The 15,722-nt window shown below is 19.3% G+C and overlaps 2 protein-coding genes across 2 annotated transcripts; both read left to right on the top strand.

Annotated features, from left to right (window-relative positions):
• Window positions 1-1,137: 1,137 nt before the first annotated feature.
• PGAL8A_00269350 (Plasmodium exported protein, unknown function) lies at window positions 1,138-1,930 on the top strand (the record flags this gene model as incomplete). Its single annotated transcript, XM_028671672.1, has 2 exons — window positions 1,138-1,326; window positions 1,430-1,930. 2 exons carry the CDS (start codon window positions 1,138-1,140, stop codon window positions 1,928-1,930), a joined length of 690 nt encoding a protein of 229 aa, XP_028528301.1.
• Window positions 1,931-7,113: 5,183 nt separating this feature from the next.
• Window positions 7,114-15,240, top strand: PGAL8A_00269300 (reticulocyte binding protein, putative; the record flags this gene model as incomplete). Its single annotated transcript, XM_028671671.1, has 2 exons — window positions 7,114-7,168; window positions 7,274-15,240. 2 exons carry the CDS (start codon window positions 7,114-7,116, stop codon window positions 15,238-15,240), a joined length of 8,022 nt encoding a protein of 2,673 aa, XP_028528300.1.
• Between the last annotated feature and the right edge of the window lie 482 nt (window positions 15,241-15,722).

Raw genomic sequence — 15,722 nt, 5'->3', positions numbered from 1 at the left:
TCACTTTATTTATCATAAAATTAATTTAAGAAGATGTATATTTCTTAAATAATTATCTGTTAATAAAATAAATATTTATTTTATATATTGCATTTTTTTTAACCTTTTTCAATAGCTTTCATAAAGCTATAAAAAAGAATTATTACCACAATTTAAAAAAAAAAAATGCAAAATATTTTTATAACTTTTTATTATATTTATCATTCTTATTCATAATTATACCTATATTACATTTTATAAGACATGCATTTTCTTTGTAAGCAATTTTGTGGTTTTTCTGTACCTTCAGAATATTTCTATATATGTCTTTATGTATAATTCTCTACATGTTTATTATCTTTCATATATAGGCAACTTATTTAAATAATCCACTATTATTATATAAAATATCAAAAAGGTCAATATTATAGCTTTTTATTGGTCATTAATCCATAACATAATCATTACAAATATATATATTATTATATCCCAAAATTATATTAAATAATATATTGTATTTGATTATATTTATCATAAAAAATTATATTATGTTATTTTTAAAATTTATACAACGTTGCAACTTAAATATCTATATAAATTTTCATCATTGAATCATAATTTAAATTATGATGAAACTATTGTTATATTTTGTAATTTAAGCTTTTATAAAAATTATATGTTCGTATTTTTAGTAAAACATCATTTAATAATGTCATTTATTACTAGTTTCATGAACAAAATTAACATTTTCTTATCCAAAATAATTACTTATAAGTACATGCATATTTTGTAAAACTTATAATTTTTCTTTTAAAAAAATTTTTAAAGAAATTTTCGAATTACTAATATTAAATATTTAACAATTATATGTTTTAAATTTTAATAATAAATTATAATTCATTTATAGTACGTTGTTATTTTATAATTTTTTAAGTTAAAAATTTTAAAAGCGTTTTTGAATAATTTTTATTTTTATAGTAGAATTAAGATTTATTGCTTATTATATTAAATTTATATATTCAATTTTAATTTTTTAAAAATTTTAAATATCAATTATATCAAAAATAAACAAATTTATATAAATAATGAAAAAATAAAATAACAAAAGTTAAATTTTATTTAAAAATATATATTTCTAGAAAAAACTAAAAAATTAACATGAAAAGTAACACTATATTTAATATTATTAAATTCCCAGGATTCAGTAATCATGTAACTAAAAGTTATTTGACAACAAATATAAAAAATTCAATGATTTGCAATAAAAAACAAAAAATAAGCATATCTTGCTTTTCTAAATTTTTTCTGTTTATGCTCTTAATTATAATATTACAGGGTTTCAACAGTGTAAGATAATAATAATATTTTTAAAATATTACATTTTATTGATATTATATTTATAAAATAATATGTATATTTTTAAATCATTGTTGTTTCATATTATTATTAGTATATATATAAGTTTGAGAATTCTAAAAGAAAATTTGTGGTACCAGCTCATTTAATAAACATAAGAATTTTGTCAGAATCTAATAATGAAAAATTAAAAACAGAACTAAAATTAAAATTATTAGATAGTGATGAACAGAAAGGCAAAGATAAAAATCTTTTGAAAGAAAATCTTAATGATAATAATTTAGATTCAGGCACGAATGTTTATCCTGAAGGAAGTGAAGATATGCTAGATAATAAAAATAAAAGTGAAATTAAAAGAAAGAGTTTTAATAATGGAAAAATTAATATGGCCCTTCGCAGTGTATTGATAGCTTCCCCTTTGCTGATCTTAATGGCATTTTCTCCTTTCAAAAGTAGAACTTCATTATATATCAAGAAAAATTTATTTCTTGTATATTTAGCATACACGGGAGGTATATTATATTCTAATATAATTAGTTATTTAAAAGAAGGAGATAAAGAGACAAATAAAAAAGAACATAAAAAACCTAACTAAAATTAAAATGAAAAAAAAAAAAAAAAAAATAAAACATAGAAAAAAACAATTAATCCATTTGGATGCAAACCGTATTATCAACCTATTTTAAATATTTAAAAAAAATTAATACATTTTTATTTACGTATTATATGTAAAAGCGAAAAATGCACTTATCTAAATATGTATACTAAGGGAAATACACTAAAAAAATATATATATTATATTTTTTGTTGTACATACAAATAATTAAAAAAAAAAAATTATGTAAAAAAATTAATGCACAAATAAATGATATTTTTTGTTTAATTTTATTTATTTTTGTACATATATTTTGTAAAAATTTAAAAATGTAATATGAAATTTTACTTTTTATAGAGTACAATATAAATTAACTTAATAACTAACATAGATGATGTTTAATACAAATTATCAATAAAAAAAATAATTTATTAAATAAATTATTTTATTTTTAATAAAGTTAAGCTATTTCTGCATTCTCTCTACCAATTTTTTTGCTCAACACTATTAATTTCATTGGATATGCAATTAATAAATCTTTTGAAGACGGCAATAGAATTATTTGATGATAACGCAAACAGAACCCATATTGGATTATAATAAAACAATAATGAATAATGATATAGACAAAATTTAGACCTTTTTGAAAAATTAGTAATTTTATATAAATCATACAAGCTTATAAAAAAGAAAGGTGATAAAGTATCAAGAACAAATATACCTAAGGAACTTTATAAGTTTAAGGAAACGTAGTTAAATGATTATATGAAGTGGTTCAAAGAATTTGAGAATTATGTAGTATTGTTAAGATTACCTAAAACACAATCTTGTATGTTAATTAAAATGATATTGCGTAATATCTATTCCACTAAAATAGCATAAGTTTTTTCTAAAAAAGATATAACAAATGTTATTGTTACAAATCAGCTCAGTAAGATTTATGTTCTTAAACATAAAGATAAATATAAAATGTATTACAATCTTATTTATGATAAATCAAAGTATAATATTATAGAAGTGGTCTATAAATAATATTAAAGACATCTTTCGTATAATAATTAGACGAATAAATGGAATATAAATATTTTATTTTGTTCATACTGAATCACAGTTACAGGGTACACCATAAATGTTTACACTAAAAAAGTTATTCAAAAAGTAATTACACTACAAAAAAAAAAAATATAAAAAAAAAAAAAAAGATAATCTTAAAAATAAAATATAATTTTATTATCAATTTTTTTCTTTTTTGATGATATGTAAATTGATATAGAGTTCATGTTTTTTTTTAAATTAAAATATAATATTAAAGAAATTACATTTTTAGATTTTTCTATGAATTATATTAAAAAGAAAATAACTAATAAGTATTATATGTCTTTAATTAACAAAAATAAAGAATTTAAAATTAAAATTTTTATTAAATTAATATTAAATTGAGTTTTTTCTATATTCTCCTTATTAATTCGTTTGTTTGATACTAGCAAACTCATTGAACAAGCAATTAATATATCACTAAATTACACTTCAGTAAACTCATAATTTTTAATTGTTCCTTATTGTTGAAAAATGGATGGAATATTTAATAGCCTTTCATATAATGTTTAAAATTATATTCACTTAAAATGTTACACATATTCAAAGTCAAATAAAGATATTAATATATGCTCAATTAGGATGTGATAAACATAATCCCCTGTATGTTTATGTATTATATTTACTAATTACTTACAACCATATATTTAATATTTTAAATCCAAAATAAATATTAACATTGTTCTCTATAAATAAAAATCTAACAGATATTTTTATTGTGAAGAGTAATTTTTCTTGCTTAGATGAATACGGATATGTTACTTTTGTAAGCTGAATCTCATAATCACAAATAAAATTTAACGCTTATGTAAAGCTTTTTACAAGTAATATAATAATGAGGTCCTTTTTTACAAATAATTCATTATATAAATTAAACTATAAATATGCAAGGAGAAAAAATAATGATATATTTTAATTTTATTTTCACTCTTCTCTTTTATGATATATCATACTATTTATGTAGATGATATTAAATTAGTTTAATAAATATCTATCATAAATATAGGTATTACATTGTAATGGAAAAGGAATATAAAATCAATAACATGAAAATTTTCAATAAATTGGAATTTTATAGACTTTTATGTATTATTATTTATATGTTTTTAATTTTTTTTTTTTGCTTAATAAAAATTTTTATATGTTAAATTATATTAAAAAATCTTAAATCTTTAATTGTTTATATTTACATATTTGCAAATATTTATAATGATAACATGTAAATATAAATAGAGAATAAGATCTTTATGCATAAATAAATAACATTTCTATTAAATGTTTTTTTCCTTATTTTTGTCACTTTAACATTTAAAAAAGATAAAAATAAAGAGATTTCAAAAAATGTTTTACTTTATTTTATTTTGTTATCTTTTGTATTTTCAAAATATTTACTTTTTGTTTGCTGCTATTTTATTGTTTTTCCAAGTATTTAAAGATAGACAAAAGAAGTAAAATAATAATTTATATTTCATCTAAAGTCAAAATTGTTATATGGTGTATATTATTTTTTTTCAACATTCCTTAAATAGATAAAGAGTTTGATTTAATAAAATTACTATAATTAAAAAAAATATTATTTTTATTTGGTTTATTTTTATAGTTATGTCTAAAAATGGGTATTGTTAACTTTTTTAACGTTGATTAGGATTAAATAAATTATAATTAAAGGCTTAAAAATAAATGCAAGAAAAAAAATTATTTTTTTTGACAATAATTTTTTTTTACTTTTATATCATTTACTTTTTTATACGGAAAAATGAAAAGTTTCGATAAGATGTTATATAAAAAAAAGAAGATATTTTTTTATTTGAAAACAATTTCCATAAAAATAGTAAAAATTTTTATTAATCTACTTATTTACTAGTTGAACATTCACACACTTTTATAGCATTTCGAGTAGTAAAGTAAACAAAAAGGTAAAAAAATTTTTATTTATTTTACTTATTTTTATATTATTTAAATATATATTATAATTAATTACTTATAAATTATGCCATTTACATAACATATATTTTTATTTTTAAAATAAATTTTGTTATACCCATACGATTATTTTTTCATGTTTATCTATTTATGTAAACTTAATCCCCTATTTTAAACTTGAATTGAAACATGTAATATAAAATATTGCATATAATATTATGTTTCTTTATGCATCATTATGTACATTATACAAAAATCAAATAATTTTCTCTCGTATAAAAAAAAAATATGTATGTCTTTTTATGAAATAATAAAAAAAAAAATTATCATTCATTTATTAAAAAATATAATATGATATAAGTACTTTTAGTGCGCTCATTATTTAAAATTAATACGCTTTAGTGTGCCTGTTTCAATAAGCTCGTTTTGCTCATAATTCTTATAGTAAAAACATTATATACTATATTCACTTTAAAATTAAAAATATATTAATAATAATATTTACTATACAACTATTTAAGTTCCTTGTAAATTAATTAAGAAAAAACAAAACACTAATTTAAAATATTTTGTTTAAAATGACTGTAGGACAAATATGTAATATATAGTTTATTTCATATTACATAGAATAATATATATAAGGATTACATTTTATTTATAATAACCCTTATAATAAATAAAATAAGTAAAGAAATGTTTACATTCTCTTTATTTAATTAGTTGTTGATTATATCATAAGTCTGATCAATTAATTAATAAATCAAATTAATATTACTTATATTTTTTTTCTTTAATAAATTTTCTTTTTACTATTATATATATTATTAAAAAATTAAAATATTAATTTAGTAGTTCAAATAAAAAATTTCCTGTAAAATTGAATAAGTGTGGCATTCATTAACATTTGAAAAAAAAAATTTTTACTTTTTTTTTTTCTCTTTATAAATAACATAAAAAATTAAAAATACTCACATTACTTGTCCATAGTTTCAAGGTAAAAAACTTCTAAAATAAATATTCGTTTATTCTTTCTATTTTTTATTTTTGATATTTATTAACCAAAACTTTTTAACAAATATCATGGTTCTTTTAATTTCATTTATGTAGTTAAATTTAATTTTTTAAAAAATGTTCTCAAAAAAATTAGATACACTCTTTAATGGACGATTTTTAAAGAAATAAAAAAAAATATAATTAGCTACTCTATATATTTTTTTGCTTAATAAAATTGGGTTAAAAAACAATAAGAAATGTTAAGGGATCTTTCAAAGGGAGTTTTTTTACACTGCATGCAATATTTTATTGATCTCTTTTTCTTAATAAGCTTTAATAGTATTGTCTTATCTTGCATTTTTAAAGCAAAATATATTTACATGTATAAATAAATATATCTCATATTTTTACAATTAATTATCTGTCATTTAAGAGCTTAAATTTTCTTTTTTATTAACTGTATTATTACACTTTACCCATGATTTTTTCAATATTTTATGTTGTAAGTTAAAAAAAAAAAAATTAACGTTGAATTCTCGTAAAATTAAATAATAAAAACTAAGACTCTTTTTATTTAGGTCATAATATATAATAGACTTATTATTCAATACAATTTTGTTTTGTAAATTTATTTTTATACTTGAAAAATAATTTACTAATTTAATATTATTAATCCCATTTTTTTTATTTTTTTAAATTTAAATATATTTATATTGATTTTGTATTTTTTTTTTTTGCATTGACTTTTTTTATAGATATATATTTATATCATTCCTAATAAATAATTAATATAACTGAATAACATTAATAAATTTTCTAGGTTGTTAAAAACATATATTTATATACATATATGATTTTTATTTAAAAATAAAAATATTAACTTTACAACTATTTTGTCCTTTTCTTTTTAGTTTCATATTTTTTATTCAATGCATCCAATCATTTACATTTTAATTTTAATTAATTTTTGTAATAAATCATACACATTTATACACATGTATATTTAATTTTATTATTTTTTATATTTATTTTAAAATGTTTATTGTCAATTAAAAAAGAATTATATGAATATACCTTTACAACTAATATGTAAAAAATATAAATACATTTTACATAAATTATAATTATATTTATAAAAAAGAAAAAATAATTATATTAATTTTGTTATAATAATGAAAAAAACATATTTTCGCTTAATATGTTTGGTAATGCCATTTGTTATTTTAGGTAATAGTATATACTTATGTGTATAAACACGTGTTATTAAATTTGCTTTTCTATTATTTATTTCACATATCAATATCATTTAATTTCTATGTTATTTATATGTAGGCTTAAGTAGAGAAGAAAATGTTAGAGTAAAATCAAATAAATTCAAAGCTGACTTAGAAGAATTATCACATAATTCATACATAGAAAATAGCTCCAAAAAAAAAAAGGATGTTAAATTTCCTAAAAATTATAATATTTTAAATAAACACAAGAACAAAAAAAAAAGTAACAATTTAGAAAAAGAAGCGAAACAACAATCATATTTATCTAGAAGTATGTCATTCATAGATTTAAAAAATTCTTCAATATATAAAAAACAATTGAATCCTATTCACATGAAAAAAAATAAACCTAATTTATCTAAAATGTCCAATTTTAAAAAAAAAAATGAACTCAATAATACTAAAAATATATTTACTCAAATGGTAGATTCTGTATTAGATAAAAAGGATATTTTAAATAGCTATTCAGATTTAATTAAAAAAATTGATACGCATTCTAATTTAATGAAAGACATTCATGATAATGTAAGCTCATACAAAAAATACAAAATAGATACTGGACCTCCAAAGTATAAATCTTCGAAACATGATTTCATAGTTTCAAGACTAGGCGAGTTACAAACATATGCAAAAGAAACGTTAGATTACTATAAATTTGCTAGAAAAGAAGTAGAAGATAAAATGAAATATATACAGTCACTTAACAATAAGACAGAAGAAAATACAAATATCGTAGAACTTATGGATTTTAAAAGGATGATTACCGATTATAATCGTGAAATAGATGCTATTTTTAAGGAATGTATGGAAAAAAGCAAAAAAATTTACATTAATTTAGATTATAAAATATATGGTGTTATGTTTGAATCATTTCCTTCAGACTGTGTAAATTATTTAGAAGGTACTGAAGATAAGATTAATGGATATGATATTGAGCATAGTACTTATATAAAAAGTATTAATAATTTTGTTGTATTCGCAAATAATGTAATATGGTATAAAGAGAAACAACTAAATCAAAATGAAACTGTAAAAGCATTGAATAAAATAAAACAATATATTCTTGTTAATAAAACTTGGTTTATAAGAAATGGAGAATATATAAAGAATAAAAGGAATTATTTAAAAACTTCAATATCTAATAAAGAAAAGTTTAATTTTGAAAATAAAAAAGAAATGAACAAAATTTTCCATTTTATTATAGCCACCTGTGAAACTAGACTTGCTTACAACATCAATATAAAATATATGGAAATTTTTGAACTTAAAAAAGCAGAATTTTATGATGTACTTAGAAATTCTGAAAGAGATTTGGAAAACCTGTTAATCGCGTTAGTACATCCTAAGAATGTTTTATTAGAAAGCGCACAAATTATTTCAAAATCACAAATTTTATTAAGTAAAGTAAATGACATTATTAGTGAGATCTCTAAAATCATACAGTATTTATCAGACAATTATCATAGTTCATCATATTCTAGTATCAAAAATGAACTTATTCATGAATTTGCTAAAATAAATGCTCATAATGATAGCATGAAACATTTATTTGTTAACATTAATAAACAAAATTTAATTATAAACACGAAAAAATACTTAGTACAAAGGGCAAAAGATAGAAAATTATTTATTTCTATAGATAGTAAAGATTCTCATATTTTGAATTTCTTACATAATAGAGGAAGTTTTGAAAGTGATATAAAATTAATAAATAGTTCATTTGATCAGTTAAATCATGATTATAATATATTAAAAGAATTATCAGATCAAGTTGAAGAGCTTAAAGTTAGTGTTCTACAAAAAAATAATGAACTAAGAATGTCAAAAGAGAAAGAAGACAAATCTAAAAAAAATATTATGAGTTCTATTAAGAATAAATTAGAACAAATAAAATTTAAGATAAGTGATTTAAATAAAATTAAAAATTTAAATGGAACGGATAATGAAGATTTAAAAATAACTGAAGCATTAATTAATGGATCATCATGTGATTTGAAAGAATATACAAAAAGAATGAATGAAATAGAAAAAAGAATTAACACAGCAACTTATATTTTAAATGATGCTATTAATTCTGGCGTAATGAATAAAATATCACAATTTATAATAGAAAAAAGTGAATTACATTATGAAAAGCATGGTTTAAATGACCTTAAAGAAATATTTGAAGAAGCCGAGCAGATGTATGATAAAATGGATAGCATCATAATAAATGCTAGAAAAGCACAAGATGATACAATAAATGCAATAAACGATGCCAAAAAACTTAAGAATGATGTTAAAATTAAATTAATTGAAGATTTACACAATAAAATGAAAATTTCTTTTGAAAACTTTAAAATTATTAAGAATAGAGTATCATTAAAAATATCTGATTATAAAAAAAAGGAACTAACATTAAAAAATTATGAAAGTAATATTTTAAAAATGAAAAATGAATATTTGAATAAATATATTGAAGAAGATAATATTAACATGTCTAGAAGTAACATCCTTAAAGAAGCAACAAATTTTAGCAAAAATCATACTAGCTATAAAGATGAAATTTCCAGACAAATAAATAATGAAAAAGGAATTATAAATACTATTAAAGATCAGTTCAATTTGTATAGTGTAGTAGAAAATTTTTTTGTGGAGTTTAATGGAATTAAGGCCATTAATGATCTTATAATTTTAAAACAAAATATTAATAAAGAAAATATAAACGAAGAATTAATGGGTCATCAAAGAAACTTTAAAATTATAACTGATGTGATAGATAATTGTGTAAATACCATCATACTTTCAAATGAAAAAATAGAAATTTTCAAAGTTCTTAACTATATTATGAATGTATCAAATAAAAATATTAAATCCATTAATGATTTTAAAGGAGATATGAGTAATTTAAAAGAAAAAGTTAATGCAGAAAACAATAAAATTAATAAAGATACTTTAACAAATAGAGAGGAAAAAATTAATATATTAAATAAATTAAAAGAAAAAATAAATGAAGTAGATAATATAATAAAAGAAGTTAATGATCTAAATCAAGAATCAACTAACCTACTAAAATCTACTGATAGTTTAAAAAAAACTGTTGATAATATTCAATCTATAAAAGAGGGAAATACCCACTCAGAAGATGCATCAAAAAAGAAAAATAAAATCACTTATATAACAGACAAAATAAAAAAGCTTAAATCAAAAAGTATAGAGTTACAAAAAGATATTGAAAATTTAATTCAGAATCACAATTCTAGCATTGTAAAATTATTTTATAATCGTCTATTAAAATTAGAGCATGAGATTAATAATAATATATATGAAATCTTAAATAATTTAGAATCAACAAAGCAAAATTTCGAAAATTTCAATTCGGAAAAAGATATGGAAAAAATAAAAAATGATAATATCAAAAAAAAACAAAGTGAGATAGCTCAAGATATTAAAAATAATTTAAATAGTATTAGTTCATATGAAGAAAGATTAAGAGGTATAAAAAAGAGGTATAAAATACAAACAGATAAAATTAATGGAGAGAATAAAAATGTGGAAAATTTAAATGTTCCCAAAACTAATATAAAAAATATTTATGTAGAAATGACTAAGATATCAGAAGAAGTAAAAACACTTAAAAAAGAGTCTCAACAATCAATACAAGATATAAATATAAAAAAATTAGAATATGATAAAGCATTCATTGATAATTATTTTTTAAGGATAAATTATGAAAAAAAAAAAGCTGAGAAAGAAATTAAACTAATTGAGGAACTTAAAACAAAAGTTGAACAATTAAAAGAAAAATTGAAACTCAAAGAAACTGAATTAGAAAACTTCAATTGCGAAGAATATGTCATCAATGCCAAGCAAAATAAAAACAAAATACGTGAACTAGAAATAGAAGCTGACAAGTTAAAAGAAGAAGCACATGATAATGAAAATTTAAATGAAATTGATAGAATCAAAAAAGATGTAAAAAAACATATGACAGATTCTATAAAATTTAGGAACATAATAAGCGATAATCTAAATGAAATTAAAAATATGGAAAAATCTTTAGTATCAGAAAATTTTAAAAATATTATGAGTGACATAACAAATAATGTTCAAAGAGCTAAGGAAGAAAGTGAAAAAGCAAAAAATGAGCTAAAAAAATCGGAAACTACGAAAAGTATAATACTAGATTCATTTCGAAAGGTAAAAACATTAAAAGATTCATTAAAAAATAACTTAGAGGAACATGATATCGATAATAATATTGCAGAAATTAAAAAGATTAAAAATGCTATTTTAGACAATGTAAAAATTATGAATAAATCTTCAATAGAATCTGAAAAATACAAAGGAGCATCATCAATTCATTACCATAATGTTATAAGGGATAAAGATAAAATTATATATCTGAAAAGTCACAATCAAGATACAAAAAAAGAAATCACAGATGAAACAATAGAAAGGATAGAAAACTATGTAAAAGAATCTGAAAATTACAGAAATGAAGCAGATAAAAATGCAAAAGAAGCAGACAATAATTATAAATTGGCATCTGAATATGATACAAAAGTAAATGACATTTTAAATGAATCATTGATTTTAGCAGAAAAAATAAAGTCTCAAAAAAAAATAAATGACACAAACAAAAAATTTAACCTTATAAAAAATGGATACTATAATATTGAAAAATTATTAGAAGAATCAAAAAAGAAATTAATAGAATTAAAGAAACAAGCTAATATTTTAATAAAAGAAGATGAGGGAAAAAGTGAAAAATCTATTAATGCATTTATTGAGATAGAATCTATTAAAAATAATTCAAATGTATCAATATCAGAAATTGAAATAATAGAAAAAAGTACAAAAAATATTTTCAGCAATGTTGAAAATGCAATAAACTCAATATCAACTGAACCTAAGAGTAGTGAAGGAGGCGTAACAGATAAATTAAAAATAGAGCAAGACAATTTAAAAAGTATTTCTGATACTTTAGAAAAGATAAAAAATTCCGAAATTCTTTTGCATAATGAAGAGAAAAAATTAAAACAAATAGAAGAAAATGCTGATAACATGGATATAAAACTGAAAAAAATGAAGAAAATATATGAAGAAGGAGTTTTAGAAGAAATAAAAAAAGAAGCTGATAATGATAAGAAGGACATTGAATTAATAAAAAATTCAATAAATTCAATGATTGATATTTCAACTGGATTTTTTTCTAAGCATTCAGAAAAAAAAAATGACATAAAACCAAAACTAGAGGATGCTAAGAAAAAAGTAAATGAATTATATGATACTTTTAATGAGTCATATAAAAAAATTGAAAATCTTTCTGTAAGCATTTTGGATCCTGTATCTCATGAAAAGGCCAAAGAAAAAAAAGAAGAGGGAAATATAGAAAAAGAAAAACTTAAAAAACAAAAAGAACAAATGAAAAAGTTATTAAATGATGTTAACAATATAAAAAATAATGGAGGATTAAAATTAATGTCTATTATGAAAGAAAATATTAATATAACAAATAAAAAAGCCAAGGAAGACCATTCAAAAGTAGATAAACATCTAGAAGAAATTAAAAAAAATTTGGAAAATATTAAAAATTCTGATAGTATGATCAAGGCTTTAGATTATCTAGATAAAATAAAAAGTAAAAATAATGAAATAAATAAAATTAAAACAAAATATTCTTATAAGAATGAAGCAGATATAATTTATAACGATATTATTCAAATAGCAAATTTTCTAGGTATCAAGGAAGGATCGGGAAATGAAACTATAAATAATGCAAAAAAAATTATTGAAAAAATAAAAGAAACCTTAAATGATATAAGTAACAAAGAAGATAAAGGTAAAAATATTATTAATGAAGCTGATAATATAATTGAACAAATAAAATTGATAATGAAATTGAAAGAAAAAATTAAAGAATCTAAAAATAAAGTAAATGATGTTTTAGGTAAAATAAAAAGTTTACATGAAAAATGTATGAAAATAAGGGAATCAAATATTTATGATGAAGAATATGATAAAATATTTAAGGATAATGCTAAATACAAAGATTCGAAGGAGCTGATAAGTTCATACCAAAAGACATCAAGTGAAATAGAGAATGAATTAAATACAGATATGGATACAATTAATTTTGAGTTTAAAAATTCTATAAATGATTTAGAAAATGTAGTAGAAAATTCAAAGAATGATACCACGTCAATCAGCATATTAAAAAAATTAAAAAAAGACATTGATGAAATTAAGAATAAATTAAATAACAAATATAATAAAGCTTTAAAAAATAATGCTACTGTTGATGAGTTATCAGAACTAATTAGAAATTCTAATTTTGCATTGTTAGATTTAATTGTTACACATATTGATATTGAAATATCAAAAGATAAATTATCAATTGAAAGAATAAAAGAATATATTAATGATTGTTTGCAATATATAAAAAACAATCAAGAATTAATGACTAGTGACGTCAGTACTTCAAATAAATATCATTCCAAAAATCTTTTAAGCAAATATGAATCAGTTCATCTTAAAGATGCAAATATGTTTGCTCAGGATTTCAAAAGAAAAGAAAAGGATGCAATGGAAACCATTATTAACATGCAAAATATATTTCCTTTAATAAGTGAAACAAAAAGTGAGATTGATGTAAATAATACATTTCGAACATTAAAAGAGCTTCATAAAAAATTGAAAAAGGAAAAAAGTGATATAAATAATATTTATAAATATATCCATGATGCTAAATTAAAAGAAATGGAAGAGAATGCCAAAAAATATTTTGATATTGCAAAAACACTTGAGGAGTTCCCAGATATTCAAGAAAAAAAATTATTAGACACTAAAAATAAGTTAAAAGTAATAGAGAATTATATAATAAAAAAGGAGCATGAATCAAAAACTATTGAATTATCATATACAGAGGAATCTTTAAAAATATCTAATGAAATTTATGAAAAAGCTAAATTGGAGTTGGCTAAAATGAAAAAATTAGAGGATGATAATCTTAATGAAAATAAAGATATGAAACAATATGAAGATCACATTTCTTATTTAATAGAAAGAACAAAAACATTACTAAATGATACAGAATATTATCAATACGAGAATAATTATGAATTATCAGATGAAGAAAATAAGAAAATAGCTAATGAATCAAATAAATCTGTTAAAAGAACAAACGAAAAAACAAACGAATCAAAACGTATTTTTGAAAATATATTGTATAAGATAGAGAAGAATAAAGAAATATTATTAGAAAAAAATCATATATTTCAAAATATTTATGAAATTATGAAAAAATTAGAAAAAAAAGGAAAAAACATTAAAAAGGAATTAGATGCAAAAAAAATAGAAAATAACATAAAAAGGTATTTAAATGAAATTATAAAAATAACAAATGAAAGTTTAAATAATAATATTTATAATGAAAAAATAAGAACAATAACTAAAAAAGTTGAAGGGAGAAAAAAAGTTATGAAAAAATTCAATAATTCTAAAGAAATAAACGATGAAATTGTTGATATTCAAAATGATAATGATTATTTGAAAGAGAGAAAATCTAAAATGAAAAATATATTGGAAAAAATAAAAAATGAAAAAGAAAAAATGGATAAAGAATTTAATAATATATCAGAAAGCGATAATTTTATGGCATATTCAAATTCTCAAGAATATATATACCAAGGAGAAAGAAATATTAAAAAATTAATTAATGAAATTGATAAAATAGAAAATCTTATAAAAGAAGATGAAAATATAATAAAACAATTTGAAGATGGAAATAATAAGGAGTCAAATGGTGGAAATAATAAATATGGAAAAAGTAAATTTGATGCTTCTAAAGCTAAATTAGCAGGAGGAATATTGGGTGGATTATTGATTTGCTCTGGTGTGGTATTTACTGCTTTTTACAAAAATAAACACACAGATACAGGTATTGTAAACGAAGAGTTTCAAGAATATGAAAATGACAATGATATTTTTGACTTAGACGAAAAGGATATCGCTATTGATGTAAAGTTCGTTGAAGATGATTAATATTAAAAAGAAAAAACAATTAAAGTTCAATTTTTTTTTTATTTTACATTATTTATGAATATATATATTATTTCCTTTTTGTTTTTAATAGATGAGAATTTATTTATAATAATAATTATAATATATGATATTGCAGGAGATATTAAAAGTTTATGCATTATGACTTTATATTCGTAATATACAAACTTTTTTTAATAAATCATGTTACTTTTTACACAATAATAAATAATATACATGAAAAAAAATTATCTTTATTTAAAAATGAATTGTAATTAAAAACAAAGTTTTATAAACAAATAAAAAGATTAGCTTAATGGATGAAAATTTTAATTTATATATGGATTTTGAGTCTTATTTTTTTTATGTATTCATATAATTACTCTAAAATAATGTTTGAATGAATATAATGCGTATTAGTATTAACTTTGTTAAAAGTTTTTTCAATTGATATAATATTTACTTTAAGATAGATTAATTCATCT

This window comes from Plasmodium gallinaceum, assembly GCF_900005855.1.
Source record: "Plasmodium gallinaceum strain 8A genome assembly, contig: PGAL8A_v1_82, whole genome shotgun sequence".
Lineage (NCBI taxonomy): Eukaryota > Apicomplexa > Aconoidasida > Haemosporida > Plasmodiidae > Plasmodium > Plasmodium gallinaceum.
Note: the sequence above shows the minus strand (reverse complement) of the source record. Positions and strands in the feature narration are given on the sequence as shown.